This window comes from Suillus bovinus, assembly GCF_016758785.1.
Source record: "Suillus bovinus strain UH-Sbo-P2 chromosome Unknown EDB93scaffold_10, whole genome shotgun sequence".
NCBI classification, from domain to species: domain Eukaryota; kingdom Fungi; phylum Basidiomycota; class Agaricomycetes; order Boletales; family Suillaceae; genus Suillus; species Suillus bovinus.
The window spans coordinates 410,938-428,857 of NW_024542066.1; the positions used below are offsets into that span (position 1 = coordinate 410,938).

Genomic DNA, 17,920 nt, shown 5'->3' on the forward strand with positions numbered 1-17,920 from the left:
CGGTTCGTTCCGCTGTCAGACACTTGCGCCGTTGTATGTAGTATGTCCAACTATCACGCGCCTCCACAACTGCGCCATTGTTTTTGTCAGTTCCCATTTTCAGACGCTGACTGCAGATCTACCACAGATTCGGCGGAACGAATAACTTTCGATACGTTCTTGCGTTACGTGTGTCACCTGGTCAGAATACCTAACACGACAATATTTGATTTATGTGCGGTAACTGGGCAATTGCCGTAGCGCTCGTGAGTTTTGATCAAATTAATGTCCTCGACTGCACAAGTCTAGCCTCGTTTATGCGATGTCAATGTTTTACGTCGCAGCTTTTGTCGTTGGTTTCGTTATATCAGACCACGAGTGCGGCATGCGTGCCCTTCCTGGTAACCAATTGGGATGTTTTTGGTTGTCTGCTTGCATCGAATCATGTTATTCGCAATTCACGGACTAAGCACTAACAGCGACCCCATGGCAGTGGAGATTTCTGTTCAGGAGCTTCCCGTTTCCGCCTGTACGTGATCATCTTATTGGAACCTATTTTGACCGATAAGGAATCTCCAAGAAGCCACGACCCCGGCGCGTTTCAAGCCTGTCTTTTTTCGAAGTTTGATTTGATGAGATCATCATGAGGTACTCGATGAACAATCAAATTGGGATGGATGAACTTAGACCGGCTCGATTTGTTTTCACTTCGAATTGGTTCAGCCGATACGAACGAGCCGGAACGATGTTCACGCCGTATGCAACAAGAATAGCACACCCTTCTCCCTGCATGGTATAGTGCGGTACGAGGGATTTTGCTGACAGTTTTGTCGACGCAGAGTACACACGGTTGTACTAGACCGAGATTCAAGAAATGTACGTCATATTCTATTAACCTAATTCACGCGTTCTGATTGGCTAACAGGTAAAAGTATGTATTAAGCAAAACTTATATGCATGGATAATACGTATGCATAATCTGTCCGCAGGCAGATCTACTCATTACGCCCTCATCCGGAGTCCCGGTTGGGCCATGTACGTATAGATGATAACAACCGAGAACTATATAACAGGCAGTCGTCAGAGCCTTTTTCCACAGGAGCTTTAGCACACTGTCCTTCTTTTCTTTTTTCTCTGTACAAGATGACGGATATCATCGCAAAGCCTCGTCGCTCCGAGACCTCGAACTCATCTGTGGCTCGACCTAATGATGTCTCCGCACTAGGAGTCGTTGACTTCGCTGACTGCGATCAATGTTCTCCGTACCCCAATCGATGGTCTAATATCAGGTAGTGGCCTACATGTCCGCTAAACATTGACATTGGCTGACCAGACCTGTTTCAGGGAGCACATCTCCGCACCTGCAGCCGAGTTCATGGGTGCCTTCATTCTATGCTTGCTCGGATGTGGTGGAAATTGCCAGGCAAATCTTTCTGCCAATAAAAGTGTATCTGGAAGCCCAGCAGGGGTGAGTCAAGGCATCGAAAGTGGTAGATGAGCTGAAACTCAATGGTGATTTTTCAAAGGATGCTGTCACATCCAACCTCTCTTGGGCCATCGGTGAGCCAACCTTCATCTTTGTATGTCGACATCTTCCTTACAAGCTGTTAAGGACTATCACTTGGTGTATGGATCTCTGCAAACTACTCGGGCGGTCATGTGAACCCTGCGGTGTGTATACCTCAATATTTTGCCTGTAACTATTTGTGCTGACTCATGTAAAGGTTACCATAGCATTCGCTACCGTCCGCGGTTTCCCCTGGAAGAAAGTTCCAATATACATCCTTGCGCAATTCCTGGGAGCCTTATGTGGGGCAGGTGTCGTCTACGCTACTTACTTCCATGCGATCGACATCGTCGAAGGAGGCTCCAATATTCGTACAATCGCGGTATCTGGTAACCTTTTTGCGACCTATGCGGTAGGTCTAGACCTTTTGTTGGCATGGTTTCCTTCAGCTCAATTGTATCTAGGCCGATTACCTTCCTTCAGTCTCCGCCTTCTTCACTGAAGTGAGTTCATCCGTAACCTCAGCCTTCAATTAAATTACATGCTGACGACCCGATTGTAGTTTGTAGGGTCTGCCATGCTCATCACCGGAATTTTCATGTTCACGGATAAAAAAAATGGCCCTGCGCCTGCTGGTGTTGTTCCTGTTGGAATATTTCTTGTAAGTCCTTGGCATCAGTTCGGCTCTTGGCATGAATACTGGAGCGGCGCTTAATCCTGCCCGTGATCTGGGCCCCCGTATCCTTACCGCCATGGTTGGATATGGTGGTGCAGTCTTCAACTTCAGAAGCCAGTATTGGCTCTGGTGCCCTATCCTTGGTCCAATTCTTGGCATGATTGTGGCCGCGTTTTTCTATGATACTGTGCTTTACCGGGGATCCGAAAGTATTACGAATAAGCCGTACGTTTTATGTAATGTTTCTTCATGGCACAGATATTGACCCGTTTATATGCAGGAGTGAACAGGCTGAAAGGCACCACTTGCACTCGTGTGCTCACCGCACCAGACGTGGTGATGTTGCAGGAATAGTTTGATGGTACTGGTTATTGGATGCTCGTATTGATACTTGTAGCTCGGACATGTTTTTTACTGGGATTTTGAGGACTTTCTTTACAAAATATGATGGCGCAAGCCACATCATTGCTCATTTCTTGAACGAGTGTATCTTGAGTAATGTCTCGGAGAACAAGTCGTCGGAGCTTACGTAGACTTGACGTGAACGTTGAGATTTAAGCGCTTAAGCACGGCACGCGTACCCGAGTTTTGAGTTGAAGGTTTATTTTGTTGTTTCGCACAATCTCACTCGGTCTTCATGTTTCCATCGCTCGACGACATCACATTCTGACACAAAGCACCGCCCAACGTACTGGAAGGAGCTGTTGCGCCCTGCCACTGGCGTTGATTCGAGCCGACCCTGAGACGTTGATCTGTATGTTCTTGAGACTTGGGATCCGGACTACTTGTTCCAGTTAAGTCAATAACGTTATCCCAGGACGCAAACTTTGTCTTTAATCTTCAATAACATTCAGTCACATCGGCTTTTAACATTTTACATCATGCAAAGATTTCAATCAAAAGCAGATCCGGACCTGGCTAGAGCATTCCTGACCTAGCCTTGGAGCGTTCCAGAGCATTCCAGAATACCTTTTGAACATCATTTCACTGGCGGCAAAAGTTGGTCAAATGACAGTTCCCCGCTGTGATAGTGGGGTAAGTTGGAAATTTTTTTTCCTGTTGTGCTGTTATTCGGTGATGTACTTCAATTCCCGAAAATAAGGGACGTGCGTTACCCTGCGTTATCTCACTTACAGCAGAGGTCAAGACCTCCAGCACCGTTCTGTGAAGTATTTTCTGCTCGCGTATGTACAAGGTTACGCATCTTTCCGTCTCAGGCACTACTATCCAGCCAGGCCAACCTGTAGTCCTTCGTTTGCCACTCCTAACCTCCAACCTGCGCCCTCCCGTGTCATGCGCCAATCGAAACTAATGTAGCCTGACACTACCGTTCCTCTAGGTCTCGAAGTCACCACTCCCTGCTTTCGTCCAGCCACATCAGAAAAATGTCGGAATGCTTATTCTACTTAACAAAGCGCATAAGACGAGATCAGTGAAAATTTGTTTCAAAATAAAGGACTCTGAAACGAACGACACATCCAAGTTACTACTGTCATTCGCGAGTGCGAGTGCGAGAATGATGATGTCTGATGAACGGCGGTACTGGCACAGGCTCATATTTTGGGATACCAGGAGATGATACCGGTAGTACAATTTTCCATACCTAGGGGAGACGTGGCTGAGGCCAGAGTTATCGATGTTGTTGGCGGGTTGAGTTTAGCAGAGGGAATGCGGGCTTGGTCGGAAAAGGATGATGGTGGTCGTACGAGAACGTGGGTACCGAAAGCGCACCTTCAATCGCTGGAGAAGGACGAGGGCAACGAAAGTGACGGACGAATGCAGTTCGATGCGGTGGTAGTCGCACACACTGATGAAACCTGACTTGGAAGTTAGAAGTTGCGCCGTTCGTGATCAAAAGGTTTTTGAAGCCGCTGTTCCTTAGTACTAGAAGTTTGGAGCTTACCATAACAGAAGTTTGTAGCGTACTAGAAGGTGATTCACTCTTTGGCACAAGCGTTCATGCAGGACAAGCATAGCGTTTCGAACAGTGTTACATGCTGTAGAAATGTTGAAGAGCGAGAGTCATGGCACGATGCCAGGCTGGATAATCATCTTCGCCAAAGAGTTCGATAGTGTGGTCATGTTTAATAATGATGAGATGTCGAGTCACAAAGAGTGGGGAGTCTCACTGTTTCGCGAGGAAGGAAAAACATCAAATGCCTAATGCCCGGAGGATGTCTAAGACAAAGATTAATGAAGACTCAAAAGGAAAAGAGAGGACGGTCCGAGGACTAACCCTTAGGAACTGGTATTAGCATAATTCTTATCGGCGTGGCGTTTGGTGGTGGTGTCACGGATGACTTGCAGAGTCCTCCCGGGAACTCCCGGGGCAGTTTTGCTGATTCAGCCGGCTCTTGTTTTGTGCAAAAGTCTCGACATTTTCGCGTTGTGAAATCATTTCGCAGCTTTCGTGTTGGTTTCTGCGTGCCCTCTCCGAGTCGCACAGTCGTATCCGATGCAAGATTGGTTTGCCATATCTCGTCAGGGTCTTCGGAGACTCCATACATGACCATGAGTGCGGTCACTGCGCGCCCTACTTGTAACTATTTGGGGTGTTTTTAGTTGTCTCTGCTTTTACGACCCTTGTTGTTCGCCATCTACAGACTTGACAGTGACATGGACAACTCCATGGCAGGCATTGGCAGTGGAAGCGTCTGTCCAGGAGTTTCCCGTTTTCGCTTGTTCGGGACCATCTTATCCGAACCTATTGTAACCAATAACTTGAAGGACCTCTCGAAGAATTTGACCTCTGCGCATTCGAGCCTGTCCTTTCCAAAGTGTGTTGGGATCATCATGAGGTACTTTATGGAAATCAATTTCGAACTAAAACTGATGGAGGAACTTATTGATTCAGTCGACACGAAGGACCCGGCATGGTGTTCGCTCTGATGATGCACAGACCCTGTTTGTTCATCTCCCTGCGTGGTATATATAGTGCAGTCTGAATCACTTTTTTGCTGACAGTTGTATACAGGAGCACGTGCGATTGTGCCACATGGGCCGAGAATCAAGAGACCTACATACGACATGTACTAATTTGTGCATTCTAATTAGCTATCAGGTACAGGCATTATAATATTAAGCAAAACTAATATGCATGGATAATATGTATGCATAATCTCCGCAAGCAGGTCCATACATTGCGCGCTCACGTCTGAAGTCCCGATTGAATCATGTACGTGATACTCGTCATTAGATGATAATAACGGGAAGTTATAAAACAGGCAGATGTCAGAACCTCTTCCACAGGAGCTTTAGCACTCCGTCCTTCCTTTTCCTCAGCACAAGATGACGGATATCAGCGAAAAGCCTCTTTGCTCTGAGACGTCGAACAACTTTTATGCAACTCAACCTAACAATGTCTTCGCCCCAGGAATCGTTGACTTCGCTGACTGCAATAAATGTTCTCCGTACCCCAATCGATGGTCAAACATCAGGTAGTTACTACCTGTCTGCGAAATATTGACAACAGCTGACTGGACCTGTTACAGGGAGCACATCTCCGCACCTGCAGCCGAGTTCATGGGTGCCTTTGTTCTATGCTTGCTGGGCTGTGGTGGAAATTGCCAGGCAAATCTTTCTGCCAATAAAAGTGTGTCTGCAAGCCCAGCAGGGGTGAGTTCAAGGTATCAAAAGTGATGGATGGGCTGAAACTCACTGGTTCTTGTTCAAAGGACGTTGTCACGTCCAACCTCTCTTGGGCCATTGGTGAGTGATCCTTCATATTTGTATGTTGACATCTTCCTTACAAGCTAGTCAGGACTGTCCCTTGGTGTATGGCTTTCTGCAAATCACTCAGGCGGTCATTTGAACCCTGCGGTGTGTACCCCTGAATGTCTTGCGTGTGACTATCTGTGCTGAATCCTAGAAAGGTAACTATAGCATTTGCTACTGTCCGCGGTTTCCCCTGGAAGAAAGTTCCAATCTACGTCCTTGCGCAATTACTGGGAGCCTTTTGTGGGGCAGGTGTAGTCTATGCTACTTATTTCCATGCGATCGACATTGTCGAAGGGGGCTCCGATATTCGTACAATTGCGGTATCTGGTAAATTTTTTGCGACCTATGCGGTAGGTTTAGACCTTTTGTCGGCATAATTTCTTCTGGCTCAACGGTATCTAGGCCGATTACCTTCCTTCAGTCTCCGCATTCTTCGCTGAAGTGAGCCCATCCGTGACTCAGTTTTCGGTTGAATACATACTGACAACCTGATATAGTTTGTAGGGTCCGCCATGCTCATCACCGGAATTTTCATGCTCACGGATAAACAAAATGGTCCTGCGCCTCCTGGTGTTATTCCTGTTGGAATATTTCTTTTGCTCCTTGGCATCGGTTCGGCTCTTGGCATGGATACTGGACCGTCTCTTAATCCCACCCGTGACCTTGGCCCCCGTATCCTCACCGCCATGGTTGGGTATGGTAGCGAAGTCTTTAACTTCAGAAGCCAGTATTGGCTCTGGTGCCCTATCATTGGTCCAATTCTTGGCATGGTTGTGGCTGCGTTCTTCTACGATGCTATGCTTTACAGGGGATCCGACAGTATTACAAACAAGCCGTGCGTTTTTAATGTTTCTGTATGGCGCAAATATTGACTCGTTGTATGTAGGAGTGAAGAGGCTGAAAGGCACCACCTACACTCGTGCGCTCAGAGGACCAAACATGATGGGGTTACAGAAATAGTTTGACGGCGCTAATGATTGAATGGCGCTCGCAATGACACAACTGATAACTGTGACATGATTTTGATGCCCTTCTACACATAATGACCATCATTAACTCCTTTTGAATAAGTGTTTATTTCGTATTTTAGTAAAGTTCGACCGAGAAGAAGTTGAAGTTTACGTAGACTTGATGTAGAATGAGGTTTTGAACTTTTCGTCTGTTTCTTGTATCGCACAATATCAGCACTTGATCCTTGTTGTCATCGCTTGATGACATGACACTTGGACACAAAACACCGTCCAAAGTACTAATTGTGGCCTGCTAGACTGAGTGGTCTAACTTGGGTATGTTATCTCGAGCTGAATTAATAATCCATGTGACACTGAATTGTATCTTGCGAGTGTCTAGATAAGATCCGGGCCTTCTGAGATGCGACTTCTTGTTTCAGTTAGCTTTCCCGGGCTTTATCAAGTCAATAACATCATCCCAGGCCGCAAACCTTCAAGTTGTAACATAGTCGCGTAACTTTAAATTTTCTCCTGAGTTGCCCTGTTACCCGAAGTACTTCAGATCTAAAACGCTCCAGAAAACAAGGTACGTGCGTTACCTTGCTCACGGGAGAGGTCAAGATTGCCAGCACCGCTCGGTAGGGTATTTTCTTCTCGTGTATAGGGTCGCCATCGCGCGTCTACTACTGTCCACCTGCAGGATACTAAATTTTAATCGTTAGAAGTGACAGATGATAAGTTAATTTTGATGACCTTACCTTTTCGCTGTCAAGTGACTGGGACGGCGTCCTTCGCCTTCGTCAGCTTCCTCACGCTGTCTCTTGATGACGCTCGTTCTGTGATATTGTTTTCTGGCAACCCTGACGGTGTGGATAAATTCGGTGGAAGGGGTTTGAACGAGCTGTTCTTGTCAGGAGTCGTTCATCATGAAGTTTGACAAGGACTTGGCAGATGCAATACTGGTGGTCAAGATAACAGATGTACCACTGGGACGGCGGAGCAGTCAGTTACGATGTTCCTTAACTCAATGTTGATTTGATATCTCCGACTAGGTTTAGCAGAGGGAAGGCAGGCTTGGGCGGAAAATAATGATTGACGGTCGGTCATATGAGGCCGTGGGCGCCGAAAGCGCACCTTCAACCACCGGAGATGAAGGTGGCGAATGAATGGAGTTTGATGCGGTCACGGTAGAATCTGGGCATGTACTGATGAAACTTGACCTGACAGTTGGATGAGCGCGGATGGCATGTATCCCAGACAAGCAAAAAGATGGGTAATGAGATAACACAATGTTTGAACTCGATGAAAGATAAAAAGATAAAAATCAACGTCCCTAAAGCAAGATGATGCATGCTTGACCCCCTCGCGCCACTGATCAACGACAACTTCGAGTGCCTGGAACAAGTTCGGAACTAGACTAGACCTACAATGAGTCAGTAGCTCCATTTGCTGGTGGCCAAACGGACGGATCTTGAACAATCCTTCACGTGGGCACCTCCGCTCTCGATCGGCGGATGACCCACTTGTTGGTCCAGAGAGTATCTCGCCTAACGAATTTGTGACTCTCGAGAGCTGAAGAAATTCGCAAAGTTGGAGGGATATGCTTTTAACTTGACGAAGCTATTCCAGATGAGGTTGAGGTGGTTGATCACAACTTCGCTCCGATTCCCAACAATGCAGGGCGCGATTCGGCAGGTAAGGCTCCACCAGCGCATTCTTTTTCGCTCGTTCTGAGCTCGTAACAGCCCCTGCCAGTCCACCCAACCCATGCCATGGAGCATAGCAGCCCAAAATGCAGTGATGGGCACGCGCGCATAGTCATCCAGAGTGGCAGCTTCCGGAAGATCAGCAACATCTTGCTGGAGCGCATCGGTTTCGCTGAGAGGAACGGGAATAGAATCGATCTGAGGCGCTGAATCCATATCCCCAGCCAGCAGCGCACGGAAGGGCTTTGTGGTCTTCCGTCTCTTCTACAGTATCTTCTTTTCATTCTCTTCTATCGTCATATTTTTCTTTTCGTCAGTAGACGTCGTGCTTCTGTGTACTCTGAGTTCCTTCTTCCCGAACTGGATGCCTGAGAGTTGGGGCTGGTGTCGCGCTTCCAAGGCTCCAAGCCCTCCGACGCTCCGTAAATGAATTGTTTATATAAACTCGTGACCGTCACGTCACTCCTTCAGGTACACCCGTCGGTAATATATTCTCGATATCCGAGTCAGCACCCTGAACCGTATTTTGGGCGGTAATCTTGTATATGCCCTATCCACGCGCGCGGTACTAAGTAATCAATTACAATGGATTCCGCTTCCTCGTGGGTACTCGCTAGTAGAATTTCTGATCATGAGCATGCTTACGTCGAGAACTAGGCCGCAAACGAGGATTTATCGCATTCATGATGCAGGTTTCCTCTTTAACTTACCCCGAAATCACGAGAACCTCACATGAGGCCGTCTCATCATAATCATCATCAACACTTATTAACAAAGTCAGCCGACTTCTATAGTGGAGAAGGAAAAACTGTGTAGGCATAGTCGCACCGAAAGTTGTTCCATCCGCCGGCCATGTGATATGTTCGCAATATTGTGCTCTTTGCTGTCTCGTTAGAGTCAACACGCCACCGAGCCTAGGCTCCATATGTGACCAACCCATTTTGACGTTATAAATATGATTCTTCGAGTGTCTCTCTTACTCCTGCCTAGCTCCCCGAACCGTATCCTCTGCGAATCATGTCAGCAATTATCGAGAAGTCAGAAGAAGTACATACGGAGAGCATTGACTCTTACAACCAGCAAATATGCGCTCCCTCGGTTATAACAGGCCAACCTTGCTGATCGTGATCACTGCATGGCATTTCCTAACAGGTGGTCGAGATTCAGGTAAAGAATATATCTCGGTTCATTTACAAGCTTCTTCATTACATTGTCCAGGTATACTATCCGTGAACCAGCGGCCGAGTTTCTAGGCACGATGATATTCGTGATATTTGGTACTGGTAGCAACTGCCAAGTATTTTTGTCCATGAACCCGAATGTTGAAGCGGTTCCAAGAGGGGTAAGTGAATGCTACCAATGTTTTATATCTAGTACCATTCAAACTCACGGTGAAGTTCAATGTAGGATTTTCTTTCGCTCAACTTTAGCTGGGCTGCAGGTAGGTCGATATGACGACCTCGTCCCTCACAATCACAAAATACGTATCTGACAATATATTTAGGCGTGGCACTCGGGGTGTGGATCGCAGGAGGTATATCTGGAGGGCACATAAACCCTGCAGTAAGTTGGACTTTTGCTCTTAGCGTATTATTTTTGAGTAGTAATCCGCAGGTCACGTTTACTCTGGCAGTTTTCCGGGGGTTCCCTTGGAAAAAGGTGCCATTCTACATCTCCGCTCAGCTATTGGGCGGATTTTGTGGTGCTGGTGTTGTCTATGCCAACTACTTCCATGCCATAAACATAGTGGAAGGTGGGCCTGGCATCCGAACTATTAGTGGTTCGGGAGATCTTCTTGCTACATACGCCGTGCGAACTGTGCTCTTTCATACCACCCTTTACTGATAACTCCGCAGGCAAGCTTCCTGACCCCTGTTTCGTGCTTCTTTTCCGAAGTAAGAATGGTCCCTTTTGATCGATCCTTGAGAAATACTGATTTATTTCTGAAATAGTTTTTGGGCTCTGCGATATTGATTATTGCTGTGCTCTGTGTCACTGACAAGCAAAATGGACCACCCCCGCAGGGTCTCGTCCCTCTTTCCCTCTTTATTGTGGTGCTCGGCATTGGGGCATCTCTGGGTATGAACACGAGCTATTCCCTGAATCCTGCTCGAGATTTGGGGCCGAGGTTCTTCACGGCAATCGCAGGCTATGGAACTGCAGGTAAGCCAAGGTCATCACTGATGTGGATTGGACGATAGCTTGAACCTATCACCAGTGTTCACATACCGTAATCAATATTGGTTATGGTGCATTGTGCTTGGTCCAGTCACCGGGATGTTATGTGGAGCATTCGTCTATGATACGTTGATTTTCAAAGGCAGCGAAAGCATTATAAATAAACCGTAAGTCCGTCTGGCCAGGCATAGGTCACCGCTGATTATGTTTGATATTAGTAACACCTGGACCACAGACCGCCATCCTTGTGCCTGCCCAGGAGGAAAAGACAAGTTCCATACGGGAGTCGAGAATGCTTGAATGAATCCTACATTATGACAACAAATGATCTTTGACGAGAACGTTTTTGTTTCGGCTTCGACGAAGGTGGCCTATCATGTCTGATCTTCATTGCCCCAATGATAATTGGGACATATGTAATGATAGAGATTGGTCTAATCGTGTGGCTGGATTTTTATTCTAGATACAAACTGAACTTACGGGCAAACACATGTCCGCAGCATATGAACTATTCTAGTGCTCTATCATGTCTGATCTCCATTACCAGAATGATCATTGGGACAAATGTGATGGTTTGATACTGATCTGATCGAGCGGCTGGATTTTTTATTCCAAATACAAATCGAACTTACGGGTGAACACAAGTCCATGTAGCATATGATCTATTTCTAAATAAGCGTCAGTGTCCATTCAGGTACGGGTCACACGGAATGTGCAGTAGTTTGGGGTGTGTGTATATCTGGCATGATGCTCGATTCTGGAAACACGCAAAGCCTATTCCGGGGGATCTTGCGCTGCTGCGAAAGCTACCATTTGCTAACCAATCGGCCACCCGCCCAAACCATTCCAAATACGCTGATGGGCATCAGTAACAACCAAACGCCAACATCCCATAACACTCGTCTTCCAAGCCGCCTTCGCTGGAGCAGCCTCTCTTTGCGCTGGAGAAGGGCGTCTGCACTGTGAGGCGGAGAAGGTGGATGTATAGTTTGTGGTGTGTTTGGGACCGAGTGAGGAATCACAATAGATATAGGTCGTCTGAAATAATGGATCGTGATATGTGCCAATGCTAGAGAAGAAAAGATGTAAGAATAACTGCGTCGAGAGAGATTAACCCGTTGATACAGTACCTGGAAGAAAATAGTTTCCACCAAGAGCCAAAAATAGAGTGAGGTCATTAAGGAATGTCGCCATTGATGGAGGGGCTAAGCTGAGCAATACAACAAGGAATATGAGAGTAGCCTTGCTGAGGTCCAACTTGCAAATTCTCCGGACGGCTAGCGGAATTGGTAGAGGAGGTATAGAAACCAACACGGGAGGGATGGACAACAAGAGAGAAGATGCCCCAAGGACGTGGACTATAGTATTACGCATATCGCTGCCAAGTGCTCCCTTATCTCGATCTTAGCAGCAGCAAATTGGAAGAACAAAAAAATCTTACTGGAGCATTGGGCGAGGAGGCTGTCAATATTGATGGCAGTATAAGGAGGGTCGCTATGATTGTCGATGAGATGCTCAGCATCTGGAAATATATACCTCTGCCCGTCTTGTTTGATGGAGTAGAAGGCCGCCCGGCCAGAGAAGCAGATAGAGGAACCGTTAGCGAAGTTGCGAACGAAAACGCAATACACGCTACGGCATGTAGTTAATAATTGGTGGCGAACAAGGAAGCATTACTATATACTTACTGGTACTATTCCAGAGTACACCATGCTGCACCAGAATGGGGCTTGGTATCACAGTGCCAGTCATACGGTTATACAGCGCAGCAGCTAACCATGCAGTATATAGGAGTATCGATAACCACGTTGTACAGATGACTTGCTTCGCCGCTAGAGATTTGGGAAATGATACAACAAATATGAGCAGACCCAATGCTAAAGTGGTGATAAGCCATGTTTGTACAGGAAGAGCCTCGAGTAGAAGTGGATAGATGGAGTCCACAGATGCTTTGATTTGATGCCCCAAGCTGAATGTCAGACAGGGAAGACGGCGAAGTAGCTATGGTACGACTGACCGCGTAAATACATAGATGTTATCAAGATTCTCAACGACCCAGTGATGCAAAGAAGCAGACGTCGGATCCGTTCACTTCGTCTGCGCTTGGCCCTGCTAATACCTTTCGCAATCACCTCCAAGAAAATATCCTCCGCAGTATTCTTCCGTAGGTACCTTGCCAGAAGGAACCATAGGTTGCGAGAAAAGGCTGATAACGCCGCGGCAACAAAGAAATTTACAAGACCAAATTTCAGCGAGGTGATACCGCTTGGCAGGAGAATGGCGCCAAGCCTGAGGTATGGCGCTAGAAGGTACAGAAACACTGTGGCGGCCGGAAGAGGAGGTATGGCAAGCTTCGCAATCTCTAGCTGAGGGTCATGATCGTCATGTTCTTCGTCACTACTGAATTCGAAAGAATCCTCTTCATCTTGGCTGGGAAGGAGAACGAGCGCTGAAGATGAATCACGGACGAATATACTATCAGTTGGTGAATACGGAGACGCTGACGATGTTGGTGATGCTATTGGTGAACCTGCCAGGGAGTCTAAGCTTGACCGACGACCGGGTGAGATGACCTGCGCCATGAAGGATAAAAAGAGTGGAAGAAGGACAAGCTTGTCCTGGAAGGATACCTGACAGAATACAATAGTTACTATAATCTTCTCAACCGCAATCCGAGTAGGTACCAAAGCGGAATTGACCCCCAAGCGATGGCTGTGGGAAATAATTTGTCACGCTCTCCGTCTGGTTTCTCACTGTCAGCTCTTCTAGTTCTTGTTCCTTACTACGAACCGTGCAGCCTTCGCCATGATCAAAAAGCCGACTGTCCGCGCAAAACAGTGGCAACTAGACCTCCTAAAGAAAATGCACGCAGAGGAGGCTCGGCCGTCAACTTCCCAAAGACATAAACTGGCTGTGGAGACTGGCCTGTAGGTTTAACTCCCATACCACTTACCCTTTCTGCGAACATATAAGTATTACAGGGATGAGGCGTGGATCAAGAACTGGTTTATGAGAAAAAATAGGGTACCTCGTCCACCGGTTCCAATGCCCCCTGGGGGACCGCTAGTACGTATAATAAAGCTGGATCTGCCTCAACCCAATACCCCGACGTGCTCTGATGCGTCAAGGTCCCGAGGTCCTTCTCCTTCGCATCCTATCGTGTCCCAGGGAACGTCGGATCTTCCTCCGACATCAGAATCACTTCTCGCTTCGGCTAGCAGAGCAGACGAGATTAACTCGACGCGGAGGCTGGCTCACGGATACAGTCTTCCATCCTCAGTAGAATCTCGCTCTCTCGGCTACACTCCAGACATGCCACCTGCCTTGGCGATCAGATCCAGTCCAAGGTCATCCTCGTCCTTGGAAAAGGAAAGGACATTGCGGTGGCAGAATACAAGAGCGTGGCGATACTCCAGGGACTCGCTTCACAACCGATATCCAGACTTCTCAAAGTTTTTCCTTCCTGCACCTTCCGATACCATCGGCGACACCCTCAAAATGCCCGAGTTTTCATCAATCCCCATGCCAGACATATCATCCTTGACACACAATCCTTCGAGCATCAACACTGCACTGTCTACGGATTCCACCCTTTCTACCATGCACCTGTATCCATCAATTACAATGCCTGTATTTTTTCACACAAGTCTATCTCTATTACACAACATGCAGGAGCAAGATGCTTGAGACGCGCCATTTCTCGGTCATTGAGGTTGCACCCAAGGTATGCTCGATGATCATCTAGCGATCTCCGTAATTTTATGTCCTTGCACCACAGAAGGGCCTTCCAGCTAGGTTCGTAAAGAGACCATTTATTCGGGTTCCTTGGGTAGGTTCTGTAGGAAGTGCTCAGCTAGGAGTCATTCACCAAGTACATTCGCCTTTCCTCTGTACTGTAACATACTGTGGTATCTTAGTAATCCACTATCCCGTTCACAATAAACATTCTTACCTGGTCCTTCCTGGGAATATGATACGCAAAAACAGAGCATGATAGTGAGCAAAAAATAGACTGGTGTTTGATCAGCCATCCATCGCCTCAAATCCTTTGACCTAAGTTGTATTTATAGAGTGCTGCACCCGATGTGGCCCACAAGCCCAGAACGCCCTCTTGTTCCTCAACAACTTGGAGCGCACGGATCGGGTCTTCAAATGGTTTCTGAAATACACTAGCAGGCGAAATAAGCGGGGCACCTCCTGTACGGAGCGACCATAGGCGAATGCGGCGATCTTGCCCGGCTGCAAAAAGAAATTGCTCGTGAGGATCAACAGCGATAGGCTGTGTAATGGTATGAACACGCAGAATCGAAGCTGACGTATGATCTTACAGTCTTTGTAGTGTAGGTATTGATATTTCCTGTGAAGGAAATCACAGGTGTTCGACTGCAAGGGAAGCGGAGGTCAAACATAGCCAGCTGATGTCAGATTCAGTCAATTTATTACAGGCCCTATGTTTCGTGGACTCACGCTTCCGTCGATGTTACTCGTGAGGAGTTGCCAGTCGTAACAGATCTTGAGGTTGGTCACTGAATTATGCTGGGTCTTATGTGGGTCGCTGAAAATGCGATCACCCTTGGTGTTGGCTATACGCATATCAAAACGTTGAACAAGGCCAGCGCGGGACCCTGTATAAATAATATTCTGTGAAAACCATTATAGTGACGCCGGTACTGTGACGCCCTGAAACGTACATTATTTTGAGTAACGGCAAATACGTCGCTACCCGTTTTCATAAAACAAACAGTCGCTCGATCAGCAGCGTCATTAATAACAACAGCCTGATCATTCGTGCCTGATATTCTTTGAGCAATGGAAGACAGAAGACATACATCAAACATACCCAACACCAAACGGGTACCTTGAAAATCGGCTGTCCATATGTCACGAACAGACCGATTATTTACACGAGTCACACGGATACTGCATCACGCGAACGAAATGAGATAGCATGAAACGGGTAATGGCGAAAATTGTTACTCTTCTGAGTCCAAGTCAAGGGGGAAGTGCAATATTTTGCTCTCTGGACCAAACGAGGTTGCACTAGATCACACATAAGTGGATGGACGGAATCACAGGTAAAATCGTACTGACATGCAGCGGGAGCCAGATACACATATGGAAGAGATCTGACAAATCAGGTGTAGGTATTTTTCACGTTGAACAGCTAAGTACTTGCCTCTGAGGAGAGACTGAACTCTGGGCGCCAGCCGTGCGAGGTATGATACCCTATGGCTGGTTCATCTCGGCCAATGACTGAGGAGTAAAACCACCCCCCTGTATCCCCTGCGAAACTGTGGACATTGTTATTGTAGGATACGGCCTTACCAAGAATCCGGCTACCATGAATATGGCTGCAAACAGGTTGAAGATGATGATCATACCTGGAAGGCGGTGATAGCACAGCGCGTGAGTGATAGAACAGACGACGATGCAATATGAGGTGTCTGCGCTACTTGGAAGCACGATATCTGGCTGTGCGCCACAATGATGAGATTTGCAAGCAACGGGTAGTGATTTCGGGTGCTGGTAAGCCCGAGACTCATACGATAAAGAGAGACGTACTGCATCAACTTGTTTTTATGAGTGGCACGAAAGCTGGACCTAGCATCTTCCCTTGCGCGCAAGAGAGCACGAGGTCGATGCTTGTTCAAGTTGTAGGATTCTCCCGTAGCCTGAGGCGCTGCTAGTGATTGCAGCTTGGTCGGTAGATATGAGGTGCTTGGGCCTGCAACTTGAGGCCTCCGAGATGAAGCTAGAGGAAAGTAGCGTTGTTTTTCTTCATCCCAGTATAATCCAGGTAGCTCTCGAGGCATGATGTAGCCGATCAAACGCCGTGTCGAGTGCGTGCCTTACATAATACTCATTTTGGTTCAAGGACTAGCGCTTGGCTATTGTCTCACTCCAACTTTCTTACCTTCTCTTACTAAGCTTGCTCTGTTGTACAACGTATTTTCTTGTAATATCTCCAAGCAGCAAAGGCACTAAACACCACCAGATCACGCCTAGGCTGCCTAGCTCATTTGTTTGTGATCCGAGGACAAAACATGCACTTATCTACGTTTCCCACCGTCACCATTCAGTGCCAGGACACTTTCACAGGCTACCAAAACGAGACGCATATTGCTACGGTTAGGGATGACCTGCCGTGCTTAGCGCCTACAGCCGCTGAAACTTGTTTTAGCTGGGCGATAATGTGTCAATGTGATAACAAGGCAATAAAAAATGAAAGTACTCCATGCTTTGCACCAGAGGAGTCTCCATTTAAGGTATGTGTCGTTCTTTTATGCCAATGAATTTCCTCCTATTATTTTAGGACTGTGGCTATGAGCGGTCTTTGAAGGCATTTATGACATGCGGCGCAGCCCGTTGACCATGATGCATGCGCATGATGATTGATCTGAACATTGATTGCCTTGCTAGTGCGAACCGGATCACGTGCTCCCGCTAGCAACCATGCAATGTGACAATTTCTACCAACTTTATACTATAGTTCCTCCGTGGCATGGCATAAGAAAGTGCTCATCTCCATTCGTTCCCTCAGATCAACCAACCCTTTGTCTTCTCTCCACATTTGTCTGCCTCAATGATGGAAGACTCTTTGGACCTGCTCTCATCTGTGCCCAAAATATCTCCATCTTCGAAGAAGACCGGCCTGCTTCACGTCAAGTTTCCTGCGAAACGACCTTCACTACAGTCGCTACTTACTCCACCGTTTTTCCAAACATCCACTTCTCTCTCCAGTAGCACGTCACGAGCTCGCTCCCTCTCAGCGGCCACGCTCACCCATAATGCTGCTTTCGGGGAATGTTCAAACATCCATATACCTGCCACGTCGCCTTGCTTATTGGACGAGGACCCTTTTGCCAACTTGCACTCGTCCCCTTCCGTGATTCCATCTTCAGAATGTCCGAGTGCATATCCCAATCCTTCTATTGCATTGCATCCTCCGGGATCATCTACTGTACTACTTCCATCGCAAGCATACCGTCAACACCATAATCCTAAACGTCCGAAGTCTTCCGGTCACGGTCAAGTCCGTCCCGCTCACACTAGACCGGCATTCGCCTCCCGACCATCATTACCTTCTTTGAATACACTAGCTCAAATGAATATTGGTATCCCACGCAAAGTACGTGTTTTGTAGTGTTTATGACGCTCGCATTAATGATTACCATCAGCCTCGTAAGGGAACCCCTGGCGCTCGATT

The 17,920-nt window shown here is 47.2% G+C and overlaps 8 protein-coding genes across 8 annotated transcripts; 4 read left to right on the forward strand and 4 right to left on the reverse strand.

The window, feature by feature from the left end:
* Positions 1-752: 752 nt before the first annotated feature.
* EDB93DRAFT_60087 (aquaporin-like protein) lies at positions 753-2,338 on the forward strand. Its single transcript, XM_041456827.1, has 8 exons — positions 753-859; positions 969-1,268; positions 1,324-1,447; positions 1,506-1,539; positions 1,592-1,650; positions 1,704-1,898; positions 1,951-1,989; positions 2,049-2,338. The coding sequence occupies exons 2-8, from the start codon at positions 1,123-1,125 to the stop codon at positions 2,199-2,201; spliced, it is 750 nt and encodes a 249-aa protein (XP_041310669.1). The 5' UTR covers positions 753-859; positions 969-1,122; the 3' UTR covers positions 2,202-2,338.
* Positions 2,339-5,294: 2,956 nt separating this feature from the next.
* On the forward strand, positions 5,295-7,211 carry EDB93DRAFT_60802 (major intrinsic protein superfamily membrane channel protein). Its single transcript, XM_041456851.1, has 9 exons — positions 5,295-5,337; positions 5,391-5,599; positions 5,654-5,777; positions 5,837-5,870; positions 5,923-5,981; positions 6,035-6,229; positions 6,282-6,320; positions 6,377-6,714; positions 6,766-7,211. Exons 2-9 carry the CDS (start codon positions 5,451-5,453, stop codon positions 6,842-6,844), a joined length of 1,017 nt encoding a protein of 338 aa, XP_041310670.1. The 5' UTR covers positions 5,295-5,337; positions 5,391-5,450; the 3' UTR covers positions 6,845-7,211.
* A 655-nt stretch (positions 7,212-7,866) lies between these two features.
* On the reverse strand, positions 7,867-8,279 carry EDB93DRAFT_60794 (uncharacterized protein). The gene has a single exon (XM_041456850.1). It carries the CDS (start codon positions 8,179-8,181, stop codon positions 7,966-7,968), a length of 216 nt encoding a protein of 71 aa, XP_041310671.1. The 5' UTR covers positions 8,182-8,279; the 3' UTR covers positions 7,867-7,965.
* On the reverse strand, positions 8,279-8,996 carry EDB93DRAFT_61136 (uncharacterized protein). The gene has a single exon (XM_041456861.1). The coding sequence runs from the start codon at positions 8,749-8,751 to the stop codon at positions 8,377-8,379; it is 375 nt and encodes a 124-aa protein (XP_041310672.1). The 5' UTR covers positions 8,752-8,996; the 3' UTR covers positions 8,279-8,376.
* A 674-nt stretch (positions 8,997-9,670) lies between these two features.
* EDB93DRAFT_1239066 (major intrinsic protein superfamily membrane channel protein) lies at positions 9,671-11,013 on the forward strand (the record flags this gene model as incomplete). Its single annotated transcript, XM_041451588.1, has 9 exons — positions 9,671-9,702; positions 9,754-9,877; positions 9,943-9,976; positions 10,040-10,098; positions 10,150-10,344; positions 10,392-10,430; positions 10,488-10,698; positions 10,754-10,880; positions 10,932-11,013. 9 exons carry the CDS (start codon positions 9,671-9,673, stop codon positions 11,011-11,013), a joined length of 903 nt encoding a protein of 300 aa, XP_041310673.1.
* Positions 11,014-11,405: 392 nt separating this feature from the next.
* On the reverse strand, positions 11,406-13,295 carry EDB93DRAFT_1262730 (uncharacterized protein; the record flags this gene model as incomplete). The annotated part of the gene is made up of 5 exons (XM_041454199.1): positions 11,406-11,782; positions 11,844-12,105; positions 12,155-12,345; positions 12,402-12,662; positions 12,731-13,295. 5 exons carry the CDS (start codon positions 13,293-13,295, stop codon positions 11,520-11,522), a joined length of 1,542 nt encoding a protein of 513 aa, XP_041310674.1. The 3' UTR covers positions 11,406-11,519.
* A 223-nt stretch (positions 13,296-13,518) lies between these two features.
* Positions 13,519-14,400, forward strand: EDB93DRAFT_1247558 (uncharacterized protein; the record flags this gene model as incomplete). Its single annotated transcript, XM_041452605.1, has 2 exons — positions 13,519-13,640; positions 13,695-14,400. 2 exons carry the CDS (start codon positions 13,519-13,521, stop codon positions 14,398-14,400), a joined length of 828 nt encoding a protein of 275 aa, XP_041310675.1.
* A 352-nt stretch (positions 14,401-14,752) lies between these two features.
* Positions 14,753-16,526, reverse strand: EDB93DRAFT_1247559 (uncharacterized protein; the record flags this gene model as incomplete). The annotated part of the gene is made up of 9 exons (XM_041452606.1): positions 14,753-14,992; positions 15,042-15,128; positions 15,181-15,354; positions 15,405-15,505; positions 15,554-15,633; positions 15,691-15,753; positions 15,801-15,839; positions 15,909-16,033; positions 16,095-16,526. The coding sequence occupies 9 exons, from the start codon at positions 16,524-16,526 to the stop codon at positions 14,753-14,755; spliced, it is 1,341 nt and encodes a 446-aa protein (XP_041310676.1).
* Positions 16,527-17,920: the final 1,394 nt, after the last annotated feature.